General features: G+C 41.7%; 1 protein-coding gene across 8 annotated transcripts in view; it reads left to right on the forward strand.

Annotated features, from left to right (window-relative positions):
* The window catches only part of WDR64 (WD repeat domain 64), a 150,844-nt gene that overhangs the window by 21,913 nt on the left and 101,691 nt on the right, over window positions 1-27,240 (forward strand). For all 8 annotated transcript variants that reach the window (XM_053301157.1, XM_053301153.1, XM_053301174.1 and 5 more), the window contains 7 exons: window positions 1,494-1,596; window positions 3,597-3,700; window positions 11,655-11,684; window positions 15,449-15,559; window positions 16,584-16,801; window positions 24,173-24,307; window positions 25,783-25,862. In XM_053301157.1, the coding sequence (XP_053157132.1) occupies window positions 1,494-1,596; window positions 3,597-3,700; window positions 11,655-11,684; window positions 15,449-15,559; window positions 16,584-16,801; window positions 24,173-24,307; window positions 25,783-25,862 (781 nt within the window). The remainder of the gene's footprint in view (window positions 1-1,493; window positions 1,597-3,596; window positions 3,701-11,654; window positions 11,685-15,448; window positions 15,560-16,583; window positions 16,802-24,172; window positions 24,308-25,782; window positions 25,863-27,240) is intronic.

Consider the following 27,240-nt stretch of genomic DNA (forward strand, 5'->3'; position numbering starts at 1 on the left):
ACAACTTGTTTTGCTGTAAGAAGGTTCTGCCAGACTAAGCTCCTGCTCCCTTTCCCCACACTGCTGCTTCCAGAGCTTGATCTTCCTCCCTGTCTTGGATTATGACGCCTGCCTCTCTCCCTTCTGACTTTTCATTGCTTCATTTGAAGCTTGATCTTTGCCTGCCCTGGACTGTGTTCTTTGCCTTTGGTCCCATTGAACTGAGAGCCCCCTGCAAACTGTAGCCTGACTGCCTGGGGTCTCCAACAGGCCCTGGCACAAACATATTTGAAATAAGAATGCACATATCTGCTTAACCCATCCGCTTAATTATAGCTACACCCCTGTACTTATGGATTTAAAACACTGAGACTTTCTTCTACTCAGATGCTTTGTTGTGCTATGTTGTTAGCAAAGAAATACCTCAGTTTCTCTTTTAGTACCCAAGTGGTATCCTCAGATGCCTAGAAGTTGGGGGATAGCTAATTGCCACCAATTTTTGTGAGGTTTTTATTTATATAGGAATGGACTGAAAGTGCAAGGAGAGGAGGATAGCACCAGAACAATACCCTTCTTGACCCTTGGATTTTCCTCAGGGTTCTTGTCCTGCCACTTTTGTGGCTTGCAGTAACAACATTTAGAAGTGATGTATTCTAGATTAAAAATGCTCTTCGTATTTGTTGTGAGAACCACCCGAGTTTCTTTCCATCTTCCACTTTCTCTTTTTCTCTCCTGAGCTGCAATGGTCTTAAGGATCCTTTTCTTAGCTGCAATAAGCAGCACATTTTAAAAATCCTAGAACCAATAGTTAAAATGTTTGTGTTTCTTGGGACAACATGTGCCCCTAATGGAATTTAGAACACTGTAGCGTTGTTTTATAAACCCTAGTACAACTTGGGGGGAAATGCTTATTGGAAGCACAGGATAATAAATGAATACAGAATCTGCAGCTTAAATTTGAACTGGCGTTATCGGCTTAATTCACAGGGTAGTTATGCAGGTCAATGAAATAATACAGCAAAATGCAATTGTAACTATGAAGTGCCCTGGGTAGTGGCCTTGGACAAGCCACCCTTTCTCAGGCTAATCTGCTTTGGAGCTGGTTGTGAGTCTAAAATGCTCTGACCTACTTGGGTCTCTTACATTAAAACCACTTTATAAAGAAGTTTGGTTTTCTCTTTAGCCAAAAGGAAAGGCTATGGATGTTGAAAATTTTGTTTTTAGAGAGGCTTGTGAAACGTGATCCTTCTTGATATTACTCAAGCCATGAAAATACTTTTAATGATCTGTACTAGGATGAACAAAAGTATGAAACTATTAACAGAAATTGAGCCTTAGGTGACATTTCAAGTCTCAAGATGACTTGAGAATGGTTTTAGTCTTAGAATTAAGTACATAAACGTTATTCCTGACTAATGTTAGGTAGTTTTTATATATAAAATACTTATGCATACACAGTTCAAATCCTGTCCCGTTCTCACATTGTATTGTGCTTTGTTTGGGTGTTGTTCTAGATCTTTGGATATTATATACTGGAGGGTGATGCTCTTGCTGCTCAACTCGATGAAGAAAACATGGTTTTCCTGGTATCCAGAAAACAGCGGATTACAAAAGCAGGTGGGATCTTTAACATTCCACCCCACAGTTCTACACTGTGTTGTCCATATGAGCAGAATAATTTATTCATATAATTGCATTTGTTAAGCGCATTTATCACACTAGCATATGCCCCATCATATGTATTTCCTCATTTTCCTGTAATCATTGTTTTCCATCACTGTCCTGCTTGTATTTACATTCTTCCCATCCAGAGTGGAACATATGGCATTCTTTATCTTGGCTTCCTTATCCAAAATACATGGGAACCTATAAAAGGTTTGAGTTTGGATTCTTACTTCATTAAAATGTATTTCTTATAGTTACATAGCTTAAAAATAACATTGTTGAGCTGAAGTGACTCTGGGCCAAACTTTTCTTCTACCAAAACATCAACTCTACTAGGACTTGACTGACAGCAACAAAGTAGTACTCAAGACAGCACTAGACAAATATGTTTTTAGTATAACAGAGATTCTAGTTCAAAGTACTTAGACCTTTTCTAAAGAAAGAAATGCATTTATGTGTCTCTAAAGATGTTTTAAATGCACTCCATAACCTGGCTTAGAGACTCAGTAAATGGACATCAACCATCTGTTCCAATTTCAGCTTCACAGATGTTTGAGCTGCTTTTTAGACTAATAAAAGCAGTACAGTGCCTGAGAGTTTCCATTCTGGTATTTATCCCAAGTCTAGTTCTCACTGATTTGGTAAATCTGTGTCTCGTCTGTACCACTGTGTCAGATTCAAACTGCACATTGGCCCGTATATCACGCAGTGTCACAGGGGCAGTTCTCAGCTGCCCATGCTGCTGCAGGCTCCTAAAGAACCATTGGTGATCTTGTGCTTGCTGCAAGGAACGGATCCTCAGTGGCTGCTATTTGAGTTTGAAAAAAAGACAGAAGGTCAAACTACGCATTTGATATAATGATTCATATGTTGCACAGTGTAATACAGGCAGCTCTGAGCTGCCCCCACTGCTGCAGGCTCCTAAGGAAACTTTGGTAGTTGTGTGCTTTTGCACAAGAGCACAAATACTTAAAGCAGCACACCCACATTCCATGATCACAATTTACATTGTTTCTTGGAGTGTGGATGCACTACTTTAAGTATTTGCATTCTTCTGGAAGAGCCCAAGACCATTGATGGTTCCTTAGAAGCCCACAGTAGTGGGGATGCCACAGAGCTGTCTGTGTTACACTGTGCAACATACGAGCCATGTTGAATGTATAGTTTGGCCTCCCGTCTTTTTTCAAACTCAAATAGCACCCACAGGGGACCCAATCAATGTTCCCTGTGAGCAGATGCACACACCCTTTTTTGATATTCAAACTAGTGTTGTACTAGTGCAATAAGTGATGTTGCACAGTTAAGAAATTTGCAGTGCTCCATGATGTTGCACAACCCCTAGTGAAAGTCCTTCTCCGAGACTTACACAAAGTTGCCCAGTTTGTGTCAACATCTTCTGCTGGCACAAGAACTAGTCTGGAACAGATATCCTTTGTGCAACATCAGAATCAAAAAGAGGGCTTTAAAATATTAATCATTCAATTGAAAGCTTTATGTTTACTGAGCCACTTTGAACTGCTTGCCACTTGTTGTGATTAGGGATGTGGTTCTAGTTCAAATTCAAGGCAACCAAGAGCTTTTATGTTTGGGTTCAGTTCCATTTCATTGGGTTCAGTTCCATTGAAAAAATTCTCTCTAAATCTGTTTGTGGGTTTGAATTAAGGTTCATTTCAACTCCCTGATATGATTTGGCTATTTGACTGCTTATTAGTGTATTTCATATTTGTATTGATGTTTATATGCACAGTCTTAACAGATATAATATTGTCAATGAAGGACACATAGTAAAATATTACCTTCATTAAAATTGGTATTAAACAATTGCATATATTCTCCAATATGTCATACAAGCCTGCTAAACTGGATGATTTCCATTTTGTGTTTAGACATGTGCATTACCTAATTCTTACACATTTATTGTGAGATTAAAGAAAGGATTTTGTCATTCGTAGGAGTCAAGAGACGTGATGTAATAAAGTGCATAGTAAAGGTACCACAACTGGATTTTATAGTAACAGCATCTCAGAAAGGAACGCTGACTGTTTTTTCCAGCCAGGTAATCTTGAAGCAAACTATATTTTTCTTTATTGAAGTAATTGGTTTCTAATACAAAGAGAAAATTAGAAGTGTAAATGTGACTGTCCTTTATTTATGCCAGAGTGAAATAGTCAAGGACATTTATTTCATATCAAAGTTGCCTGTTTTCAGACTCCTGAAATCTAAAATATGGAGGCATTTTATCCAAAATTTATATATTATTCTGGCAAAAATTCTAGGTTTGAATCCTAAGAAGTGTGAACAGAGTGCTGATCATGCGACAGTTCTCTCCCATGCTGCAACTTCCTTAACCCTCTGAAAATCCATTCTGATGAACCCTCCAAAATGGTATGCAATGGTACTTGTGGGGCTGCCACAATGGGGGAAATCAGTGGAATTACTCTTTGAACCAAAAGAAGTGCCTTTCCGCTTGTGCCAGGCATCTTTGGATCCAGCCCATAGAAAATAAGCACAGTTCACTAGAAAGGTTCCTATAGAAGCTCCATTGAAGTAAATGGGTATTATTCAAATCTACAAATATTGATTTCTTGCTCAATGTGCATTGATGACGCATCTGCAGAAAAGGTTGCGGGTACAATGTGTGCTTTTGTTTTCTTTCAATGCACATGGTGTCTATTACAAGTCCATACAGGCCCAACTGATCCCAGAGTCCTTCAGAAAAATGACTAGAATTTAGAGAACTTACTGTCTTGATATGCATAAAAAATGTTCTGACAGTTTATCACCTCTTTTCAGAAAAAAGGAATAAAATATTCAGTATCAGCACACGCTATTATGCAGATTACAGGTGGCTTCCAGTGTAGTCTAATCTTCCACCCTGTTGCCATGGACTGCATGGGAACATCAGAGTCATGTTTCCCCCACTTCTTCAGGAGTAGGAGAGAAGGAAGACACAGAGGAAGAGGGAGCTGATAGGGGAAAGTGAAGGTGACAGAGCAATGTGGACCAAACACCCAATATTGCAAGTGAACATGTGAAAAGGCTAAGCCTGGTGTAGACTGGATGAACTCCTTTCATGTGAAACTGCTCACAAGAAAGCCACTGAGGTCCTTCCCATCATTTGTATCTACAGTGGAGGAAATTGCAGATGTTTGCATGTGTTCACATAGGTTCTACACATAGAAAAAACTATCTGTAGCGCACTGTGTTTCATGTAAGAATGCGTATGCAGGAGTGCATGACAAAATAAGCAACATCCAAACCTTTGGCAGAGCTGTGCTCCTTCACTGAAAGTTTCTTCCATTTGCTGAAGGGGAGAGATGCTTTTTCAAGAATCCCTTCCACTCATGGAAGGATGCCTTGCATGAGTGCAGCTCTCTTTCTATTGATGTGAGAAAGTTCCAGTGATGGCATGCCACTGTGTCAAAGGTTTGGATACCACCCAATACATGTGTGAATATGTGCACAAGAGGGAGTTTCAGAGAAAGTGTGAGAATATTCAAGAGTGGCAGTTTGATTGAATGTGTCTGTGGAACAAGCAAGAATGTGTTTTATTTATTGATTGATTTCTATACCACCCTTCCACAACTGGCTCAGGGAGGTTTACATTAAAGCAAAACGATTAAAATCAATTAAGTTAAAAACAGAGGCCATAAAACAATTAACAATTAAAACATTCAACACAGTTTAAAAATCCTGGAAAACCAATTTACAGGAGATTAAAAACATTTACAACAATTAAAATACTCTGGAAGGCCAGGCCAGACAGATAGGTTTTGAGGGCTCTCCTGAAGGCCAATAATGAATTCAGATTACAAATTTCTGCAGGGAATGCATTGCACATCCCAGGAGCAGCTACAGAAAAGGCCCACCTCTGAGTTGCCACCAGACATACCGGTGGTAACTGGAGATGGACCTCCTCAGATGACCTTAATGTGCGGCTGGGATCATGCAGAAGAAGGCGCTCTCTAAGGTAATCTGGACCTAAGCCGTTCAGGGTTTTTAAGGTAATAACCAGCACTTTGTATTTTGCCCGGAAATATATCAGCAGCCAGTGCAACTGTTTCAAAACAGGCATAATATGGTCTCTCCAGGTTGCCCCAGAGACCAATCTGGCTGCCACATTTTGAACTAACTGAAGCTTCCGAACTATGTACAAAGGTAGCCCCACATAGAGTCCATTGCAATAGTCAAGCCTGGAGGTTACCAGCTGATGCACCACTGTTTTGAGGTCATTTCTTCAAGGAATGGATGCAGGTGCCGATTTTTTTGAAGCTGATAGAAAGCACTCCTGGCCATAGCTTCCACCTGAGATACCAGCAACAATGACAAATATTTATATACCGCTTTTCAACAAAAGTTTCCAAAGTGGTTTACATAGAGAAATAATAAATGAATAAGATAGCTCCCTGTCCCCAAAGGTCCCACAATCTAAAAAGACACCAGCAACAGTCACTGGAGGTACTGCTAAATAAAGAGAATCACCACGTTAAAAAGGTGCCTCTTTGCCCAGTTAGCAAGGTGAGGCCTGGTCTAGGAGTACTCCCAAGCTCCGTAGCTGCTCCTTCCAGGGGACTGTAACCTCATCCAGCACAGGAAAATCTTACTTATCCCTCAGATTCTGAACCTCTACAATGAGCAGCTCCGTCTTGCTTGGATTCAGTTTCAATTTGTTTTCTCTCATCCAGCCCATTACTGCCTGTAGGCAGGCATTTAGGGAATGAACGCCATTTCCTGATGATGCAGATGAAAAGGAGTAGTAGATTTGGGTGTTAGCATACTGATAACACCCAGCACCAAATCTCCTGATGACCTCACCCAGCAGTTTCATTAAAAAGCATTGGTGACAGAATGGAGCCCTGAGGGACTCCATATAACAGCTCCTATTTTGAGGAGCAACTGTCACCAAGCTACACCATCTGGAATCTACCTGAGAGATAGGAGCAGAATAACTGCAAAGCAGTGCCCCCTATTCCCAACTCCTCCTGGCAATCCAGAAGGATACCATGGTTGATGGTATCCAACGTCGCCAAGAGATCGAAAAGAACCAACAGAGTCACACTCCCTTGGTTGATTCCCCAGTAGAGCTAATCTATCAGGCCGACCAAAACTGTCTCAACCCCATAGCCTGCTCTAAAGTCAATTTGAAATGGGTCTAGATAATCAGTTTCCTTCTAAACCTCCTGGAGCTGGTCAGCCAGCACCCTCTCAATCACCTTGCCCAACCAAGGGATATTGGAGATTGGCCTATAATTATCCATCGCTAAGGGGCCCAGGGAAGGCTTCTTAAGAAGCGGTCTAACTGTCGTCTCCTTCAAACATGGAAGCACCCTACCCTTCCTCATAGATGCATTTATGATATTAACTAGGCCCCCTCCAACAATCTCCCTGCTAAATAGAAGCAGCCAAGTTGGGCAAGGACCCAGAGAATCCTTGTATGTATGTGCATGCAAGCCTTTGAGAATCTGCGTATGCTCAAGCATGCATGTCTCAAAATTAATCTATTCAATAACATTTTACTAGTCACCATGTGCAATATTACTTTTAAAATATTACTTATTTGTAATCAGTTTAAGAGATTCTGATAGCAGATGCGTGTGGGGTGTGGAATCGTGTCAATGAGTCTCCAAGGCTGCAACCTTATGATTTTTAAACATACAGTATACAACCTGGGTATAAGGCACACATATATGCCATCTGTGCTCTTAGTAACTTTACACATCTGTAGCTCCTAATACAAGCAGTATATTAAAATTGGTGAAAATGCAGTTATGTTTCAAAGCAGCAATAGCACACTCCAGGTGTTTCATTTAATTAGGGCATAATACACATGATAGACTTGTACAAGGTAATAAAAGATTCTTGTGGGTGATTAAACACTTAAGCAGTGCCAAGACATTTGGAAACTACTGAAAAAATGCATGCAGAAACCTATCCATCCGTCATACATATTATGCCTCTGAGACATGAAGAGATGACTGTGTTCTACAAAGTGCAACAGCAAAAGAATAAATTCCCCCAAGAAGTTCAGAGAATTATCTGTTGCTACTCTCACCTCAGACTTTCCACTGATGTCACAATGACATCAGTACCTCTATTTCATTTCCAAAGGTAGACATTTATTTTTCTAATCGCTCTTTGAAAGCTGTACATGGAGACTTTGAGTCATTTTGGTACAGCAGTACTTGCTGTTTTGAAATGATCAGTCCACAACAGTGGTTAATCCTCTGGCAACTTATTAAGGGCATTTTCACATAGGAGACTTAAATTGTTTGATTGTTGTTTATGCAGAGAAGAGGGATTTGTAATGTGAATGAGCATTCTGGCCAACTGAAGATTTACATTCACATTTCTAGCCCCACTGAAGCAAGAATAACTTCCAGCTTAATGTGTGAAAACACTCCTTTGTGCTGTTTTAGAAAAGAGCTCAAGTTTTTTATCTCTCTAGCCCAGGACAAGCCTCAGTTGGTTAATAAATTAGTTGTCTCCTTCATGGTGACAACTAATTCCCAGTCACGACAGTGACTAGGAGATGCAGGAGGAAATCAGGGAGGTGTCAAGGAGAGGCAGGGCTGTAATTATGGGTGATTTCAACTACCCACACATAGACTGGGTAAATTCACATTCAAGTCAGGACAAAGAGGTCAAATTTCTAGATACGCTAAATGACTGTGCCTTAGAACAGTTGGTCATGGAACCGACCAGAGAGAAGGCGACCTTGGATCTAATTCTGAGTGACACCCAGGACCTGGTGCGTGATGTCAGTGTCATCGACCCTTTAGGGAACAGTGACCACAGTGCCATCAATTTCAGCATACATGCGGGGAGAGAATCACCAAGGATGTCTAACACAGACATTTTAAATTTCAAAAGAGGAAACTTCTCCAAAATGAGGAGTATGGTGAAAAGAAAGCTGAGGGGGAAAATCAGGAGAGTCACTTCGCTCCAGAGTGCATGGAGTTTACTCAAAACCACAATACTAGAAGCCCAGTTAGATTGTATAACCAAAAGGAGGAAAGGTACCACTAAGTCGAGGAGGATGCCAGCATGGCTAATGGGTACCGTCAAGGAAGCCATAAAAGGGAAGAAGACTTCCTTCCAAAATTGGAAGGCCAGTCCAAACGAAGAGAACAGAAAGGAACACAAACTCTGGCAAAAGAAATGCAAGGTGACAATAAGGGAGGCAAAAAGAGAGTTTGAGGAACATTTAGCCAAAAGTATCAAGGGGAATAACAAAAACTTCTTTAAGTACATCAGAAGCAGGAAACCTGCCAGGGAGGTGGTTGGGCCATTAGACAATGAGGGAGTGAAAGGGATTATTAAGCAGGATATGGATGTTGCAGAGAAACTGAATGAGTTCTTTGCGTCTGTCTTCACGGCAGAGGATACTGAGCATATACCTGTTCCTGAACCAGGCTTTTTAGGGATGGAGGCTAGAGAGCTGAGTCTAATAAAAGTGACAAGGGATGATGTTCTAAACTGTCTGCAAAAACTGAAAGCTAACAAATCACCAGGCCCGGATGGCATCCATCCAAGAGTCCTCAAAGAACTCAAATGTGAAATTGCCGACCTCCTTGCTAAAATATTTAACTTATCCCTGAAATCGGGCTCTGTACCAGAGGACTGGAGAGTAGCAAATGTAACACCGATTTTCAAAAAGGGATCCAGGGGCGATCCGGGAAATTACAGGCCAGTTAGCCTAACGTCCGTTCCAGGCAAATTGATGGAAAGCATCCTCAAGGATAAAACTGTAAAGCACCTAGAAGAACAGGCCCTGCTGGGAGTGAGCCAGCATGGCTTCCGCAAAGGTAAATCTTGCCTCACCAACCTTTTGGACTTCTTTGAGAGTGTCAACAAGTATGTGGATAAAGGTGATCCAGTTGACATAGTCTACCTGGACTTCCAAAAAGCTTTTGACAAAGTTCCTCATCAAAGACTCCTGAGGAAACTTAGCTGACATGGAATAAAGGGACAAGTACATGTGTGGATTGCTAACTGGTTGAAAGACAGAAAACAGAGGGTAGGTATAAATGGAGAGTTTTCACAATGGAGGGAAGTAAGAAGTGGGGTCCCCCAGGGATCTGTACTGGGACCGGTGCTTTTTAATTTATTCATAAATGATCTAGAAGCAGGGGTAAGCAGCGATGTGGCCAGATTTGCAAATGATACCAAACTCTTCCGGGTAGTGAAATCCAAAACGGATTGTGAGCAGCTCCAAAAGGATCTCTCCAAACTGGGGGAGTGGGTGACAAAATGGCAAATGCGGTTCAGTGTTAGCAAGTGTAAAGTGATGCACATTGGGACGAAAAACCCCAACTTCAAGTATATGCTGATGGGATCCGAGCTGTCGGTGATGGACCAGGAGAGGGATCTTGGGGTTGTGGTTGACAGCTCATTGAAAGTGTCGACTCAATGTGCGGCAGCTGTGAAAAAGGCCAGTTCCCTGCTAGGGATCATTAGAAAGGGGATTGAAAATAAAACGGCTAACATTATAATGCCCTTATACAAAACTATGGTGCGACCACACTTGGAGTACTGCGTACAATTCTGGTCACCACATTTTAAAAAGGACATTGTTGAACTGGAGAAGGTACAGAAGAGGGCAACCAAGATGATCAGGGGCCTAGAGCACCTTTCTTATGAGGCAAGACTACAACACCTGGGGCTTTTTAGTTTAGAAAAAAGACGACTGTGGGGAGACATGATAGAGGTCTATAAAATCATGCATGGTGTGGAGAAAGTGGAGAGAGAGAGATTCTTTTCCCTCTCACACAACACTAGAACCAGGGGTCACTCCATGAAATTGATTGCCAGGAGGTCTAGGACCAACAAACGGAAGTACTTTTCCACACAACGCGTGATCCACTTGTGGAACTCTCTGCCACAGGATATTTGTTTCCCAAATATCACACTAAAAGGTTTTTTCCACAGATAAAAAACATGCCACATCATCCTTTGTGTAGAAATCACTCTTTTAACTCCTGTTCCTACTGAAGCTGGAGTGTGACAAATATGTGGTGCAGACGTGTACTTCTAAAGAAGATATTTCTTTGCAGATGTACTTCTTTAGAATCAAGATTCACAAAGCAATATGGAAAAGTGTGTACAATATTTCTGTGATCTAAAAGTTTCTTTTCTTTTCTCTGGAATTGTGAGTGATAGGCATGATGGTGGCCACCTTCATAAAGAGAACAAATGTATTCTTTAAATGGAGACATACACTTCTTATTTAATAGTACTGTAATATTTCTGTATTCATTCAAAGTGTCTCTCCCTGCTGCTTTTATCCTGCTGAGGTTTCAGACCTGTGTTTATAAGGTAAACACAGGGCTGCAACACTGGTAAGGGGACATTTTCAGTTGAAAATATTTGACAGGAGAAGGATTAAATGCTCCCTTTCCCTTCCACTTCTGTAGCACAAAGCACTCCCATCTGAGAGCACTTTGCAATGGATAAACGAGCCGCTGGGGCATTGTTACACACCTAACCCCTTGGTCACATTAACTCCACTGACCATCATATGAATATCAGAACTTAGGGGGCAGGGGAGCTAAGGATTTCCAAATCATTTCTATTGCAGGTTGATTACCTCCTCTATTTTTGTCCCATCCTCAGTGCTTCTCCACTTCTCTGGTGTAAATGGCCCACTCCTGCAGCAGAGAAGAGGCTGTCAGGGCTTCATCATTTCATTTGGCTGTAGTGTAACATATCGTTTGCCCCTCTGTTATTTAACCTACCTTTTGTGCAAGTGAATTTTGTGGCCTTTGAGATTGCACTCCCTTGCACAGCTGCTTCGGTATACGCCCTGTGAACTCAATAGGAGTCAATACAAAGTCTGGACTATAAATTTCTCACACATAACATGGTGGCACCTAGTTATTTCATGTTGCTTTGCTTGGAAAAATGATTGGGTGAAGGACAATACTCTTCCATATTCATATTTTCTGGAGCAAAATAGGCTCAGGTAACACTGAATTTCATTTTATTATCATGTTTTGTTATTTCTTTTCCAGATGAGGATACTGACTACCACCAGCATTCAAGTAAGTTTACACTTTCTAACAAATTCAGTTAAAAATTAAGAGGTAATGAAGTGAAAAAAATGAAAATGCTATTCTGTCTCATATATTTCTCATATATTTTGCATAGTAAAATCTCATATATTTTGCATAGTAAAATATGCCATCTCAAGGCAGATTCGTTATTTTTCATTTGAGTAAGAATATACTATATGATTCTATATTATATATTAGTATTTGGTCAAAAGATAACATTTAATTAAATTTCTCTCTCTCTCTCTCTCTCACACACACACACACACACACACACACACACACACACACACACACCACTTCCCTAATTCCCTTCTCACCTCTCTTTGAGTTGTGGAAAGTGCCATTTGAAATCGCTTCAGCAGTTATTTTTCACTTTAAAAAAAACTTTAAAAGATAAGACTTGGACAAGCCATGACCATATTTCTAACTGGAAATCTTGAAAGCTATGAGAGCTTGATTGTGCACGAATACAGTTACTTAGCTTAGGAAAATCTTATTACCTCAGTTGACCTGATCATAAGTGTTTGTCTCCTGCTGAAACCACCCTCCACCCTCGCTTTGATCAGTACGGTACTAGCATCCCATTCTACATTGCTAATGCTTCTGGTTTGACAGTTGCCTCCAAAGTGGATGTGGTGTAAAGTGGTTGGGGGGAGGACACTAAATTTTGGTATCTTCAATTACCATTTAACATCACAAGTAACAAATGTGATTGCCAAGAGAAAATAACATGAATGCTATGGATACTGATGTCGTAAAGTACCGACTATTTAAAAACTGAATCATATGGCAGACTGAAACAGAGTGCTAGAACTGTGTGCTTTCTGATGAGCTGGAGATTAATATGATAGAGAAACCTCTTTTTGGATGCCTTTTCATTTACTAGTTATATGGTGGTGTCACTGTATTTTGTTGTTAATTAAATACTGTGAAATCAGACATGGAATTTTTATATATATATTTCATTTCACACTATATTTCATTATTCCTGACATAAAGGCACCTTTAACATGGTGATTCTCTTTATTTAGCAGGGGGAGACTGGCCCTCTCTACCCCCAGCACAGTACTTCCAGTGACTGTTGCTGGTGTCTATCTTGTGTTTCTTTTTAGATTGTGAGCCCTTTGGGGACAGGGAGCCATCTTATTTATTTGTTATTTCTCTATGTAAACTGCCTTGAGCCATTTTTTGGAAGGGCGGTATAGAATGAATGAATGAATGAATGACTGAATGAATAAAGTGTTAGGACAATCCCCACTATCACACTTTAGCTAAGAAAGCTTACCTTTACTCAAAGGTGAGCTTTCAACAATTAATCAACAGTAGATCCTTTCCATGGCTATGATGAAGATCCTGTTGCAGACCCTATTTCAGAACATGTTTTTTCCACTCTGGCTCAAAAAATCATCACAAATAATTGGGGTTACAGTACTGATCCTGTTAGGTGTTAACAGGCATTCAGAGAGAGGTTACTAAGAGATGCTGAAGAACATAATACTTCTATTTATATGGAAACAGTTATACTCAGATCCTTTACATCATTTACATGGGGATTAAGTGCTGCCAGGTTCTATTTTGAGAGCGTATGGCTTGCTAGACAGAGATTACTATATTTCATTCCTTTTTAATGCCTAATGTATTTAACAGTTGCTGCCAGCACAACATTCAGAAATAAAATCAATTAATGTATAAATTATTCAGTTTTATTGCCTCCTCTTGATGATAAGGGAACATCATCTTCTTGCATGCCTCAGGTGATCAAATTACTTGAACTTCATTCTCATTAACAACATTTACTTGTGTTCAGTACGTTGCATTTTAACCTGGCAAGTGAGGTACAGATTTAAATGTATGCTTATTTCATTACTTGCATCCCAGCGTTTCTCAAAGTTCAATATGACTTGTATCAAATATTAATTTTAATTTTAAAAACACATTAAAATTACGCTAAACAAATGTAAACCAGTAATGGGTGAATTCTCCTTGGCCTGATTTGGAATCAGCTCAGTATTTACAATCTTTCTCAGCAAGCTTTGGTGGGTGTGGGGGGAGAATTAGTCTCCTGGTTTGTAATGATGAAGCATGCCTCCTTCATTGGACTGGGCACATGTGCCTTGTCATAATGCCCCTGGGAACTGTAGTTCCCTCCCTGCCAAAACATAAAAAATATACCCCAGGAAGAAGGGAGGCCCGACTTGCTGTGCAAGGCAACACCAGCGTTTCTGATCCACCAGGGCTGTTGCGCACATGAAACTCAGCCCCAGCAGTGTTGCCCAAAAGGGCACTTGTGCAGCTACTTAAAATAGCATTGGGCACTTTTTGTCATACTAGTTCTACTGGAAACAGTGGAAGTAGTGCTGCACAAGTGGCCATGCGCTGTTTTAAGAAGTTGTGCAAATGCGCTCCTGTGCAACACTACCAGTTCTGGCTTTCTTGTGCACAGCAGCCCCGACAGGTCAGAAATGCTAGGTAAAATCACAACAGCTGAAACCTGTGTAAAAAGATGAGTCTTGTGAGGAAATGGCAGGATTTTTTGCTGCTGTACAGTGCCTAGATAGTACTAAGCACTTTGTAAGTAATAGATGATGATGGTGGTGGTGGTGCTGTTGATGATGATGATGATGATGATGGACTGCTCTGAACTCCTTGGGGAGGTCAGGATACATATGCAAAAGTATAGCATTTCTATTATAAATTATTTAAAAAACCTCCACGTATTGGCTCACACTGCATAGCAAAATACAGATGGTTCGGCACTATCCATGCTGCTGTGCACATCTCACTGCTTGTGCTGTTGTGGAACACAGCTATCCCACTATGACTTAAAATTGCACAATTGCAGTTCCATGACATGCCCCTCATTATTTCCAGCAAATGTTGCATTGTGCAACTGCAGTTTTAAGTCACAAAGGAAAAGCCTGTTGCACAAAAGTATAGGCACACAGCAGAGGGGATGGTCCTGAACACTCTGCATTGCTGAGCAGAATGTGAGCTGGTGTCACATGTATATGCACGAGTGTCATAATGTGGTGTCATAGTGAGGTCGTTCACACGACCGCAGCACACAGCTTGGGAGGGCTGGGGTGGAGGAGGCAGGAACTTGCCTGCCTTCACCTATAGATGAGCCATCTCAGGCTCCACAGCACCGCACGCCCACACAAGCAGTGCTGCGGCGGAGTCCAGAGCTGAGATCAGAAGTCCTCCCACATCCTAGTGTGTCCCACGCCAGCCGCGGAATGGCTGCTCTTAGTAGAGCAGCCGCTTCATGTGACATGGCCACTCCTTCCCCCTGGCTTGCTGCCCCAAATGGCAGTGGGCTGGCGAGAAGCCCAGCTACCTGCAGACAATTGCCTGCTGAGGTAGAACAAAACCACCATTTGTTCTACCATGGTTAAAAGCTGGGTTAAAAAGTTGGGCTCTGCAGGTCCAGAGCAGACGGGAGTGGAGGACTCCTGGTGCTGCAGATGACATGAGCTGCCTGGGGTAGCCCAGGCAGTTCGTGTCATGAGAATGCCCTGAATATTTAGAATACTATAAACATTACTTTACTGCCAAAAAAAAGAAGACGAAGAAGAAATTTCATACCAGCTGTGGACACTTTGTAAGTGGCTGTAACCGCATTGTCCAATAAGTCTTCCTCTTTATATAAATTAAATTAACAAGAAATTTTTCAGACATCAGTTATAGATAAAGGGTTATTTCCTAGCAAACCAGCAGAGCAGTCAACTCTGACAACATTTCTTTTTTATCAGGATAGTTCCTGGATCACTGGATGCGATTACCTTAATCAGCTCAAGCGTGTTGTTGCTGTGACGGAAAGAACCATCATCGTCTGGGATTATAAATCACAAGGGAGTCCCATGGTACAATGCTGAGTCATGCTAACTTTTGAAAAAAACAAGCAACTCCTTCCCTCCTAGAATAATTCCTGGAATTGTATGGAAATTGATTTGTTGTTAAAAATACGACAGAAAAAGAAGTTGGGTTATACACAGGATATACTGTATAGCATTTAATGCTGAAGGGATATAAAGTAGCTAGTAACTAGCTAGTTCCCATGCTCAGTAACACTCTTTAACAGCACACAGACCTTGGCAATATTGCAGTAGTTTCTCCATTAGCATCAAACTAGATGTGATGTGGGAGAGATCCATGAAGGGATCTCTTGACATCTTTTTCCTGGGAAAAACAAAAGTTCAGTCTGGTTTTCAATTCCTTTTGAGTCCTTTTGAGTTGGAGAAACTGGATCAAGTCTTTATTTTTTTCTAACTAGTTTTGACTTCCTGGTTCAAAATAGGATCTAAGAAATTGCCAATTGTCAGTCATTCCAATTTATTGTAATGCCAGTATTGTCTGGCCGCAGTTCTGTGAGTGCTGCCAGACAATACTAAAGTGTGAACCCAGAGATACCAAGCCCATATCTACACTACAAACTTTCATGGTTTTATACAGATCCCTACACCTTTTATAGCCACCTAATGGCGCAGTGGGAAAATGACTTGACTAGCAAGCCAGAGGTTGCCAGTTCAAATCCCCATTGGTACATTCCCCAGACGATGGGAAACACCTATATTGAGGAGCAGCAATATAGGAAGATGCTTGAAGGCATCATCTCATACTGCATGGGAGATGGCAATGGTAAACCCCTCCTGTATTCTACCAAAGGCAACCACAGGGTTCTGTGGACGCCAGAAGTTGACACTGACTCGACTGCACACTTTATGATCCAAGGGTCAGAACTAGGACCTTATATATACTATCATACACTCTACCACTGAATTATATTTCAACATTAATCTCTAATTAAGCTTATTGTCTTTGAAACAAACAGTTGTTGTCAGTAATTAATGCAAAAGTGCCTAATAAATAACTTGCTTGATTTCACAGGATAATTGTTTTATCATCAAACCTATGGAACATTGTGTCCTCTGTGTGTGTGCAATTCACCGACCATCAGAACTGCTAATGAAGGATGACATCTTAATGGGCGATGATGGTGGATATGTTAATATGTTAACCATGACCAGTGATGACTTTGGGCTAAAACAATCTAAATCTAAGAAGAAAACACAACTTATGGTTTTAGACTCTAAGAAATTCCAAAAGTAAGTCCACTTTATTTGACATTTCTTATTGTTAAGATTTATTTTAAAATTCTAAATAGTTTCTGCAATGGAAAATTGGGAGATTACTCCATTAACATAAAATGTAGGTGTATATTTTACAGAACAAAGGATCTGATTTTCATTGATATCTCTACAGAAGAGCTGAAACCTTCTGCAGTTATATCAGAAACATTCTGGTAGAAACATTCTCAAATCCTATGCTGGTCTTGGACCGTAATAAAGATGATTGATTGAACATTCTCAAAGAAATGTTCCTATTTTTAATTTGTTTGTGAACATTCTAATCTAAATTCTAATTTTATTTCCCTTCCCAACTATTCCAGGTTTGGTGGGTGAACTGGTGATATTTTTCTTTAAATATGCCAAATTGATAAAGAAATTGTTATATTCCAGTACCACACAGGTTGAGATCCTAACTAACAAAGAGTTTGTGGTTCAAGCAGCTGCAGGGATGCAGTGACAGCTCCCACACTGCTCCCTTGCATCCTGAAACTTGATCATAGTTGCACAAGAACACTAGGGCACAAATATTTCAGAGGGCTCCCTTGCAGTCTGGAAGCAGTCTATAATAGTAGAAACATATCCCTGCTTTAAGGTACATTAAGGTACTGAGCACTTACAGAGCACTTATAGTGCATAGGGAGCCCTCCAAAATATTTGTACTCTAGTGCCCTTGTGCCCATGTAATTCATACATAAAAATATTTGTACTCTAGTGCCCCTGTGCCCGTCTAATTCGGATTCACGATGCAATAGAGCAGCTCATGAGCTTTCACTGTATCCCTGCAGCTGCTTGAATCATGTAGTTAGTCGGAATCTGTTTCATTTTTAACATGCGGGATAACCCAGATTTTAAAAAATGAGAGGAACAACAACGAGCAGCAAGGAAATATCTCTATTGATACAAGAATGATGTCTGGTTAATACAGACAGACACACCCACCACACACACACACACACACACACACCCCTACAAATGAGCTAGAGATTAGCACTGGAATATTTAATACATGTGTGGGTGCACAATCAGCTACCCAACCTACCCAACATAACTGTCCTCCATTGGCTGTTGCTTGTGTTTCCCAAGTGGTACATAAATATTAATGATGATGATGATAATGCAAAAATCACACAAAAATTATTTATTTATTGATTTATTGATTTAACATATTTAACATATCCCCAAAACCTGCATCTCTGGGCAGTGTACAACAAAAACAATACAAATTAAACAAAATTAAAAATGATTAAAACATTAACATCATTTAAAACCCAACATTAAAACCTATTAAAACTGTAAATCTAATTAAAAGCCTCAGTGAACAAATGTGTCTTCAATGACTTTTTAAAAAAGTTGCCAGAGATAGGGAGGCTCTTATTTCAACAGGGAGCGCATTCCAAATTCCAGGGGCAGCAACAGAGAAGAACTGTCCCCAAGTAGCAAGCACAAGAGCCAGTGAAAACTGTAGACGAACCTCTTCAGATGATCTGAATGAGCAATGGGGCTCATGGCGAAGAAGACGTTCTCTTAAATACCCAGGGCATAAACAGTATAGGGCTTTATAGGTAATAACCAGCACCTTGTATTTTGCCTGGGAACATATTGGCAGCCAGTGTAACTCTTTCAACACAGGAGTAAAATAGTCTCTCCTAGATGACCCAGAGACCAACCTGGCCGCTGCATTCTGTACCAACTGCACTTTCCGGACTACGTGCAAAGGCAGCCCCACATAGAGTGCATTGCAGTAGTCAAGTCTGGAGGTTACCAGCATATGTACCACTGTTCTGAGGTTGTTCATCTCAAGAAATGGACGCAGCTGGCATATCAGCCAAAGCTAATAGAAGGCACCTCTGACCACCTCCTCAACCTGGGACACCAGGGAGAAGTTCGGATCCAGGAGCACTCCCAGACTGTGTACCTGTTCCTTCCGGGGGAGCATGACCCTATCCAGAACCTGAAGATCAAAATCATCTCCGGAGATAGAACCCTGCACAAAAAATATCTCCATTTTATCTGGATTCAGCCTCAGTTTGTTATCCCTCATCCAGCCCATAACCGCCTCCAGGCAGGCATTTAGGGAGGTTATGCCTTCTACTGATGAGGTTGACATGAAGAAATATATTTGGGTGTCATCAGCATACTGATAACACCCCACTCCAAATCTCCTGGTGATCTCTCCCAGCGGCTTCATGTAGCTGTTAAACAACATCGGAGACAATATGCAACCCTGAGGGACACCATATAAAATTCCAGATTTTCTGAAGAAGAGTCTCCAAGAGACACCATCTGGTATCTACCCAAGAGGTTGGACTCCCCAGCGGATGTTCAGAAAGGGCTGGGTTCAGAACGTGGTTTGCTGGAGATGTAATATTTATGAGGGGACATTGTCACATATGGTTTGGTCATGCCCAATTATAGCATCTTTTTGGGATGAAGTCCTTAAAATTGTAAATAAGACACTGCAATTATTGTTTTTTAAAGATAGCTATGTTTTCCTGGGATATATTCCCAGGATATGGAACTTAACACTTTATCAACAACTATGGATTCTTGCGCTTGGGGAGTGACCAAAAAGATTATAATTCAACATGGGAAAAGCGGATTTACTCCGGAACTTCAGCTTTGGACTACTGAAATGTGTTCATTATCCGCATTTGAATTGGTTTTTTCCCCGCCGTTTAGGCAAAGAAGAGTTTCAAGTGTATATGGTCAAAATGTAATGAATTGTATGTGCTTTAGAATGTGATCACATATATATGCATTGTTTATCGGGGGTTTCGCCCCCCTTTCTTTTCTTTTTTCTTCTCTCTTTTTCTTTTAAAACATTATATGAAAGTCTTTCATTCTTAGGAGTATCATAAACTGTAATATTCTTTAAAATACATTTTTTAAAAAAAAATTACCCGAGAGGTAGGAGCAGAACTACCGCAGGGCAGTACTTCCCACCCCTAATCCCCTCAGATGTTTTAGAAGGATACTATGGTCAATAGTATCAAAGGTCATTGAGAGATCCAAAAGGCCCCAGTTGGAGATCTTCCATCAGGTTGACCAAAGCAGTCTCACCCTGTAGCCCACCCAAAAGCCAGTTTGAAATTGGTCTAGATCAGTGTTTCTCAACCTTTTTGGAGTCAAGGACCGGTAAATTCTTTGTGCAAACTTTCAAGGACCGCTACACTCTTACTGTGCAGTTTCCCAGTCCAGCAATTAGTAAAGGAATTTCAGGTTTATCTGTTAGTACTATACTACAGGCGTGTGGAACTCAAATGACCTGGTGGGCCAAAACTGACGGTGTTGGCTGATGGGGGCCGAGGTCAATTTTTAGGGCGCTGATTATTAAAGAAACACTTACTAGCAATCAATTAATTAAATCAAATTAAAGTGAAATTAATTAAAATGATTTTAATCAAAATTTAACTTTTGAAGTTCTGGCAGGCCAAGATTAATTTAAATAAAAATAAAATAAATTGAACTAAAAATTCTAATAAAATAAAATACAATCTGTACAAAATACATTATAATAAAATGCATTGTTCTTCCTTTCCACCTCTGCTAAATCATCACACTTAACACGGAGCACTTCTAAGGAAAAGTATTAGAGAAGTTTTTCTCTTCATTTTTGATAAGAAGATTATACTGTGATCCTTCACCACACAGGCTTTTATAAGAAGGAAAGAAAGAAGTGAGATGGGGAAAATAAGGAGGGATAAAGAATAGGGCAGGCTTGGCTTGAGAAAGAGAGACAGAGGGATAGAAAAAGGAAAAGGGGATGTGGCAGGCTTGAAGGGAGAGAAAGAAAGAGAAAAAGCAAGAAAAGAAAGGTGGAAGAAGAATAGGTAGGTTTGGCTTGAGGGAGGGAAAGAAAGTTTAAAACCAACTGGATAGAAAGAACCACCCCACCGCGCAGCACCTTGCTCTGCTTACCGCTTGCCTTCCCATGCTTAAAACCTCATGTATTTTTTAAAATTCCAATGCATGGCTGGGGATAGCTGCCGGGAGTGGGGTGAGCCAGTAGTCCTTTTACACACACCCCTGCCTGCTGCAGACCTCCGTGTTTAAAATATATATATATTTCAATTCCAGCTGCCGCACAGCTGAGGGGATGGCTGTGGTGTGTATGTGTGCCAGTAGTCCTCCTGCTAATCCCCCCCACTTGGCCCAGCGGCAGCGGCAGATACTGATACCAGAGCAGCACCAAGGCCTGCCGTCTGGCTTGGTGTCACTTCCCAACTGCGAGCCGCACTTGCGCAGTTAATAGAATTAACTGCGCAGGCGTGCCTCGCAGTTGGGAAGCGACACTGTGCCAGACGACAGGCCTCAGCGTCACTCTGGTATCAGTATGTGCTGCTGCCAGGCCGGGAGGGGGGGTTAGAAGGAGGACTACTGGCACACACACACACACACCACAGCCATCCCCGCAGCTGTGCGGCGGCTGGAACTGAAATATTTATTTATTTATTTATTTATTTATTTATTTATTTATTTGAAACACTGGGGTTTGCAGTGCGCAGTGGGGGGTGGCATGGAGGTGTAATTGCCCAAGGCGTGGACCAGCACTCAACTTGTCACGGACCGGCGGTTGAGAAACTGTGATCTAGATAATCAGTTTCCTCCAAGAGCACCTGGAGCTGGGAGGCTATCACCCTCTCAATCACCTTGCCTAGCCACAGAAGATTGAAGACAGGCCTGTAAGGTAGCTTAACTCTGAGGGATCCAAGGCAGGCTTCTTAAGAAGAGGTCTAATGATTGAGACAAGGAGCCATCCTGCCCTCCCTCAGAGAAGCATTTATAATCTCTACCAGGCCCTCTATAACAGCCTCCCTGCTAGATAGTATAAGCCATGTCAGGCAAGGATCAAGAGGGCAGGTGGTAGGCTACACCATTCCAAGCAACTTGTCTATATCCTCAAGAGTCATGAACTGAAACTGATCCAGTGTCACCTCATAAGAGGAGCTGCTGGACACCTCGGCATCAGACACAGTAACAATTGTGGAGTTTGAATCTAAGTCAGCCTGAATACGAGATATTTTGTCCAAACAAAAACTCATTTAAATTGTCACAGCAAGTAATTGTTGGTTCCAAGTTCTGATTCAAGGGGAAAGGGGTATGCACTAGCCCCCTCACAACCTTGTACAACTCTGCCAGACATGAACTTGCAGATGCAATACGGGCAGAGAAGGATAACTTCTTTGCTGCACGTATCACCTGAGTATAGATCTCCAAATGCGGTCTATGTAATAAACTGTTGGACTTGAGTTGAGTCTTTCTCTGCTTATGCTCTAGTCATCTACTTCACCACTTCAGCCCCTGTAGTTCTTTCATATACCAAGGGGCCAGTTTAGAAACGGGTCAGAGAGGATGCTTAGGAGCGATAGTGCCCACTGCCCTCGTGAGTTGGCTGTTCCAGTTCTCCACCAGGGTGTCAACAGGGTCACGGGCAGAGCCAACACTAAATCCCTCCAAGTCTTCTTGGAATCCTATTGTAACCTTATTGGGTAGACCATCCCTCTCACCCCTGCAGAGGTGGGATGCAATTGTTAGTCCAACCTTAACCAGATGGTGGCTCTTCTATCACAATGGGGAACTCACAGGAGTCCCCACCCATGGAACACCACCCTGTTCACAGTGAAAGACTGAACAGTTCAGTCTAACAGTTCGACAGGGATCCTGTCAAGTGATGTTATTCTTATAGACCACAGCCACTCCACCTTCCCACCCATGTCCCCTCCCCTGCTCCTCAACAGAGTACCCTGGAGGGAGAAGCTGGGACCAGACTGGGCCACCATCTTCCCCCAACCAAGTCTCTGTAATGCATACCAGGTTGGCCCCTTCATCCAGAATCAGATCATGGATTATTTCAGAGTTTATTTGGACCAGCCTGGCATTACAAAGGAGCAAGGTGAGGCTCTGTGGGTGGTTGGCACTGCTCTACAATGTCAAAGAGCTGGCAGGACAGCCAGAAGGGGAAACAACTATTAAATTTCTGATTTCCCTTCCCCTGCATCAGCCTGCTGACCTGCCAATGTTCCTTCTTCTATTCCCCACCACCACTGGAATAGCTGCTCCACAGTCAATGGACACTCCCATTGTCTCCTCATCTTCAGACAAACCCAGGCACATTAAAACTGAACTCACCGAGGATTTAAAACAGAATCCAGATTTAAAAAGACCCACCCACCACTATCACACCCATGAAGGACTCTGGGCCAGGCAGCCTAGCCCTTGCTATCCCCCGAAGTGGCTCCCCCAAAGGGGTGGCCTTGCCAGTGGTGGGCCTGCCACCACAGACAGCATTCCTATAAAGCCCCAGAGCTGAGAAGATGGTACCAGGAACTGCTGAGTCATTCACCCCTGGCCCTAGTCCTGCACACACTCCCCACAGATGTTCAGCAGAGGCAGCAGGCCACAGTTCCACAAGGAGCAGGCAGGTAGCAGCAGAAAGAGAAGGCAGCGCACGTACACACACACACACACACACACACACACACTGACCCTGGGTAGGACGCAGATGGTCTCTTTCTCTCCTCTGCTGGGCTTCTTAAAAAAGAGTTTTAATTGGTTCAGTCCATTTTATTTGGCGCAGGTGACAAAAACAGTCATGTAAAAGTATCCAAAGTCCCACCCACCCACCCACTGTGCCTGAGATAAGGAAGTTGTGAGACTGCCAGATGTTCCCCAAGTTTTAAAGGATGGCAGATCCTGAGATTCTCAGGGCAACAGGCTTATGCTCTCACAGAAGATGATTGAAAGTTTCTATTCCCCATTCTTGGTGTCATGCCAGCATGCAAGCAAGACGGGATGTGCATGGAACCGGTTCGGGGGCCCTTTTACAGACCTCTGAACTGGTTTGAATATCCAGCATTTCCGCCAGTTCAGAGGTGGGGGGATACCTTTTAAGGACCAGGGAGGGTGCTCTTACCCCATCACCACCACATTTTCTCCGCAGGCACTGTCCATCAAAATGGCCCCACATACCTCCTTGCCACCCCAGTACATCGCAGACTGGAAGTGGCTGGAAGTGTCTGCTGCTCGTGCACACATCATGCTTGCTCGCAAGCACATTGTGACATGCACAAGCGTAATGGACACTTCTGGACACTTCCAGTCCACAACATACCGAGGTGGCAAGGAGGTACGCTGCCACTCCATGGTACCATTTTGATGGACAGCACCAGCGGGAAAAACATGGCTGGGAGTGGTGGTTAAGACCACCCTCTCCAGTCCTGAAAGTATCCCCCGCACCTTCGAACTGGCAGTTGCTGGTTCTGTGTACACCACTAAGCAAGACTATGCTTAGTGACTGATATTTTTAGGTGTGTATTTTCAGTAAGTGTTTTGCTTTATCGTCTCCAGACTTAAGCGTAAGCTGCATGATGACTGGGTTGTGAAAGTGAAATACATATCAGCCTTGAATTGCTTTGGATCTTGCTCTTTGGACAGTGTTCATTCCTTGGTTTTGGATGACCTGAAAAGACTGGAGGACAACATGTAAGCCACTACTAAGAATGTGCTTGTCATATAGATAATCACACTTACAGGATGGCAATTTGAAAGCACTATTTGAAGGAATTCTGGTTTATCTGAACTGTGTCTTCTTCTAAATGGCAGTTAATTAAAAAGCTCATTCAAGTTTAGTTATATATCATCTGACAAAAAGGAGTATTCTTGCAACTGTCTATTATACAAAGTGGCCTTTAAAGGGTACACTACAACCAGCAAAGTTTTCTTGTAACCTTTTCAGTAAATGAAGAGCAATATATATTTTAGGACTACCATGAGATTTCATGTGTATACTGTCTATTTTATCTGAAGATTTAACATCATCTGAATTGGCATCAACATTTTATTTTATTTATTTGTTTGTTTATCATATTTTTATACTGCCTGATATGTAAATCTCTAGGTGGTGTACAAATTTTAATATTAAAAATCACAAGTTAAAACATAATTAAAACAATATAAAACAAATTATTAACATTATTAAAATTCTAATTAAAAGCTTGTGAAAACAGGAAAGTCTTGCAGGTCTTCCTGAAAACAAACAGAGAAGGAGATACTCTTATTTCAGCAGGGAGCATATTCCAAAGCCCTGGGGCAGCCACAGAGAAAGTCCGTTTCTGAGCCACCACCAGACAAGTTGGTGGCAACTGTAACTGGACCTCTCCAGAAGATCATAAAAGGCGGGAGAGTTCATGACAAAGGAGGTGCTCTCTTAAATAGCCTGGATGCAAGCCGTTTGACTGTAATTATATTAATCTACCCAGTTTTTCAATGAGTTAAGGCAGTTATTCATTCAGACGATGAAAAGATGGAAGGCCTGAGAAAGTCCAGGAGCCGCTTCCTAAAAATGTTGTGAATGTGGGAGCTCGGGTGACTGCTCCCTCCCCACATCAAATCACCAACACTATGAGAGTGGCAGTGATTATCTGTCAGAAGGTAGAGGATTCCCTTCCCCAGTTATTCAGTCTAGCAACCATTATTTTCCTAGGAGATGGTGATGGGAAGGGGGTGGATGTGAGAGGACCTGGGTCAGATTTTTTTAAAGTGAAAGTGGCAACCCTGTCTAAAATGTCTCTCAAATATTGATGTCCTTGGGTCAAAACAGACAGCTTGCTTGCTTGCTTGCTTGCTTGCTTGCTTGCTTGCTTGATTTATTTATTTATTTATTTATTTTTGCCTGTTCTCAAGAATAGAAGGTGATTTTCCTCATGAGTGCTGCTGCTCCACTGGGATTCCTCTTCAGCAAGAATGGAAGAATTCAAACCTTACCAACATCCCCCTAAGTGTATGAATCATACACATGTGATTAAGCTGGCAAACCTTTGCTTGCAGCTTGCAGCCCTGGTTCAAAATGCAAACTCTGAATTATCAAGGAGGTTTCCCAAGAGTTCTAACATATAGCAAAGGGTACAAATAAGAAATGTTTGTATTCCCATCTGATACAACCTTCCTTTGTGATGTAGACCCATCAGGGATTTTTCAGTACCAAGAGGAGTCAATGCCTTTACATATTGTGGAAAAGCCAATATCATAGTTACTGGGGGTAAGTAAAATACATTTGATCTAGTAAATAAGACTCTTGGTGAAAATATTCCACATTTTTGGTTCCTAAACTTTCAACGTTCTTGGTTCCTTTGCTACATAACTTTTCTTCTTTCTATAAACAAGGGTGGCAAGCACCCTCAAGACACCCCCAAGTAATTCCCCCCCCAGCTGCCCTTCCAATTCTGTTTCAGAAATCTAACATGTGGGACACAGCTTGCTCACCTATAAATACACTTTCCCCGTTCTGTGCCCCCCCCCATTTCCCCCCTTAATGTTGGCATTGTAAAGGAATATGAATTGCTATAATACATGTAGTAAGTCAATGGGCAATGCTCTGAAGGTCTTTCTACAGAACACAAACTACTAGTAGCAGGAATGGAGCAATGGTCTGATTTGGTAAAAGGCAGTTTCCTATGTTCCTATTAGGGATGTGCACAAACCAATTTTTTTAATTCAATTTGTGCCCCAAACAAATCATGCCTGATTTGTTTTTTATCCAAATTTTCCCCTCTCCAAATCACCATAGATTTGATTTGTATTTGCTTTGATTCCATTTGGATTTGGACAGATTCGGATCACTTAACAAGGTCCTAGGGGCACCAAATATGGGTGCTGGGTAGGTCTCCATGGGTGCCACCTAACACCCAAATTTCAAGGCAGTGGGACACTTGGTTGATTTTTAATGAATTCTTATAGTTTTTACTGATTTTGAACATTTCTGCCAGAGGAAACAATGGGGATTCAGAGTTGACATATCCTAACCCTAACTCAGATCCCCGGCTTTCATTTTTTTTAAAAAAGCTAAACTCTAGCCCTTGTAGAAGTGGAGTTATGGAGCAAAAGGTGCAGTCATTATTTTTCAAGTGTTTGGATTCTTTGGTGTATAATAACTTTTCCTCATAATGAATCCCTATGAGGATTCATTGCACACCTTCATTTCTTCTGTTCCTTTTGACTGTCACTTGACAGTGTCAACTGTCAAGTGCCAACTACACCACCCACCCGCCCCCGCAAGGCAGTGGGGTACTCATTTTAATTTCTAGGAATATTGGAATGTTTAGGTTCTTTGGTGTCTTACAACTTTTCCGCATAATAAATCCCTATGATTTGATTTGTATTTGCTTTGATTCCATTTGGATTTGGACAGATTCAGATCACTTAACAAGGTCCTAGGGGCACCAAATTTGGGTGCTGGGTAGGTCTCCATGGGTGCCACCTAACACCCAAATTTCAAGGCAGTGGGGCACTTGGTTGATTTTTAATGAATTCTTATAGTTTATAGGTCAACTGCCATGTGTCAACTACACCCCCCGCCCCAAACACACACACACACACACACACACTGGGGTACTCAGTTTATTTTTTAGGTATTTTTG

The sequence above is a fragment of the Hemicordylus capensis genome, chromosome 1, assembly GCF_027244095.1.
Source record: "Hemicordylus capensis ecotype Gifberg chromosome 1, rHemCap1.1.pri, whole genome shotgun sequence".
Classification (NCBI taxonomy): Eukaryota; Metazoa; Chordata; class Lepidosauria; order Squamata; family Cordylidae; genus Hemicordylus; species Hemicordylus capensis.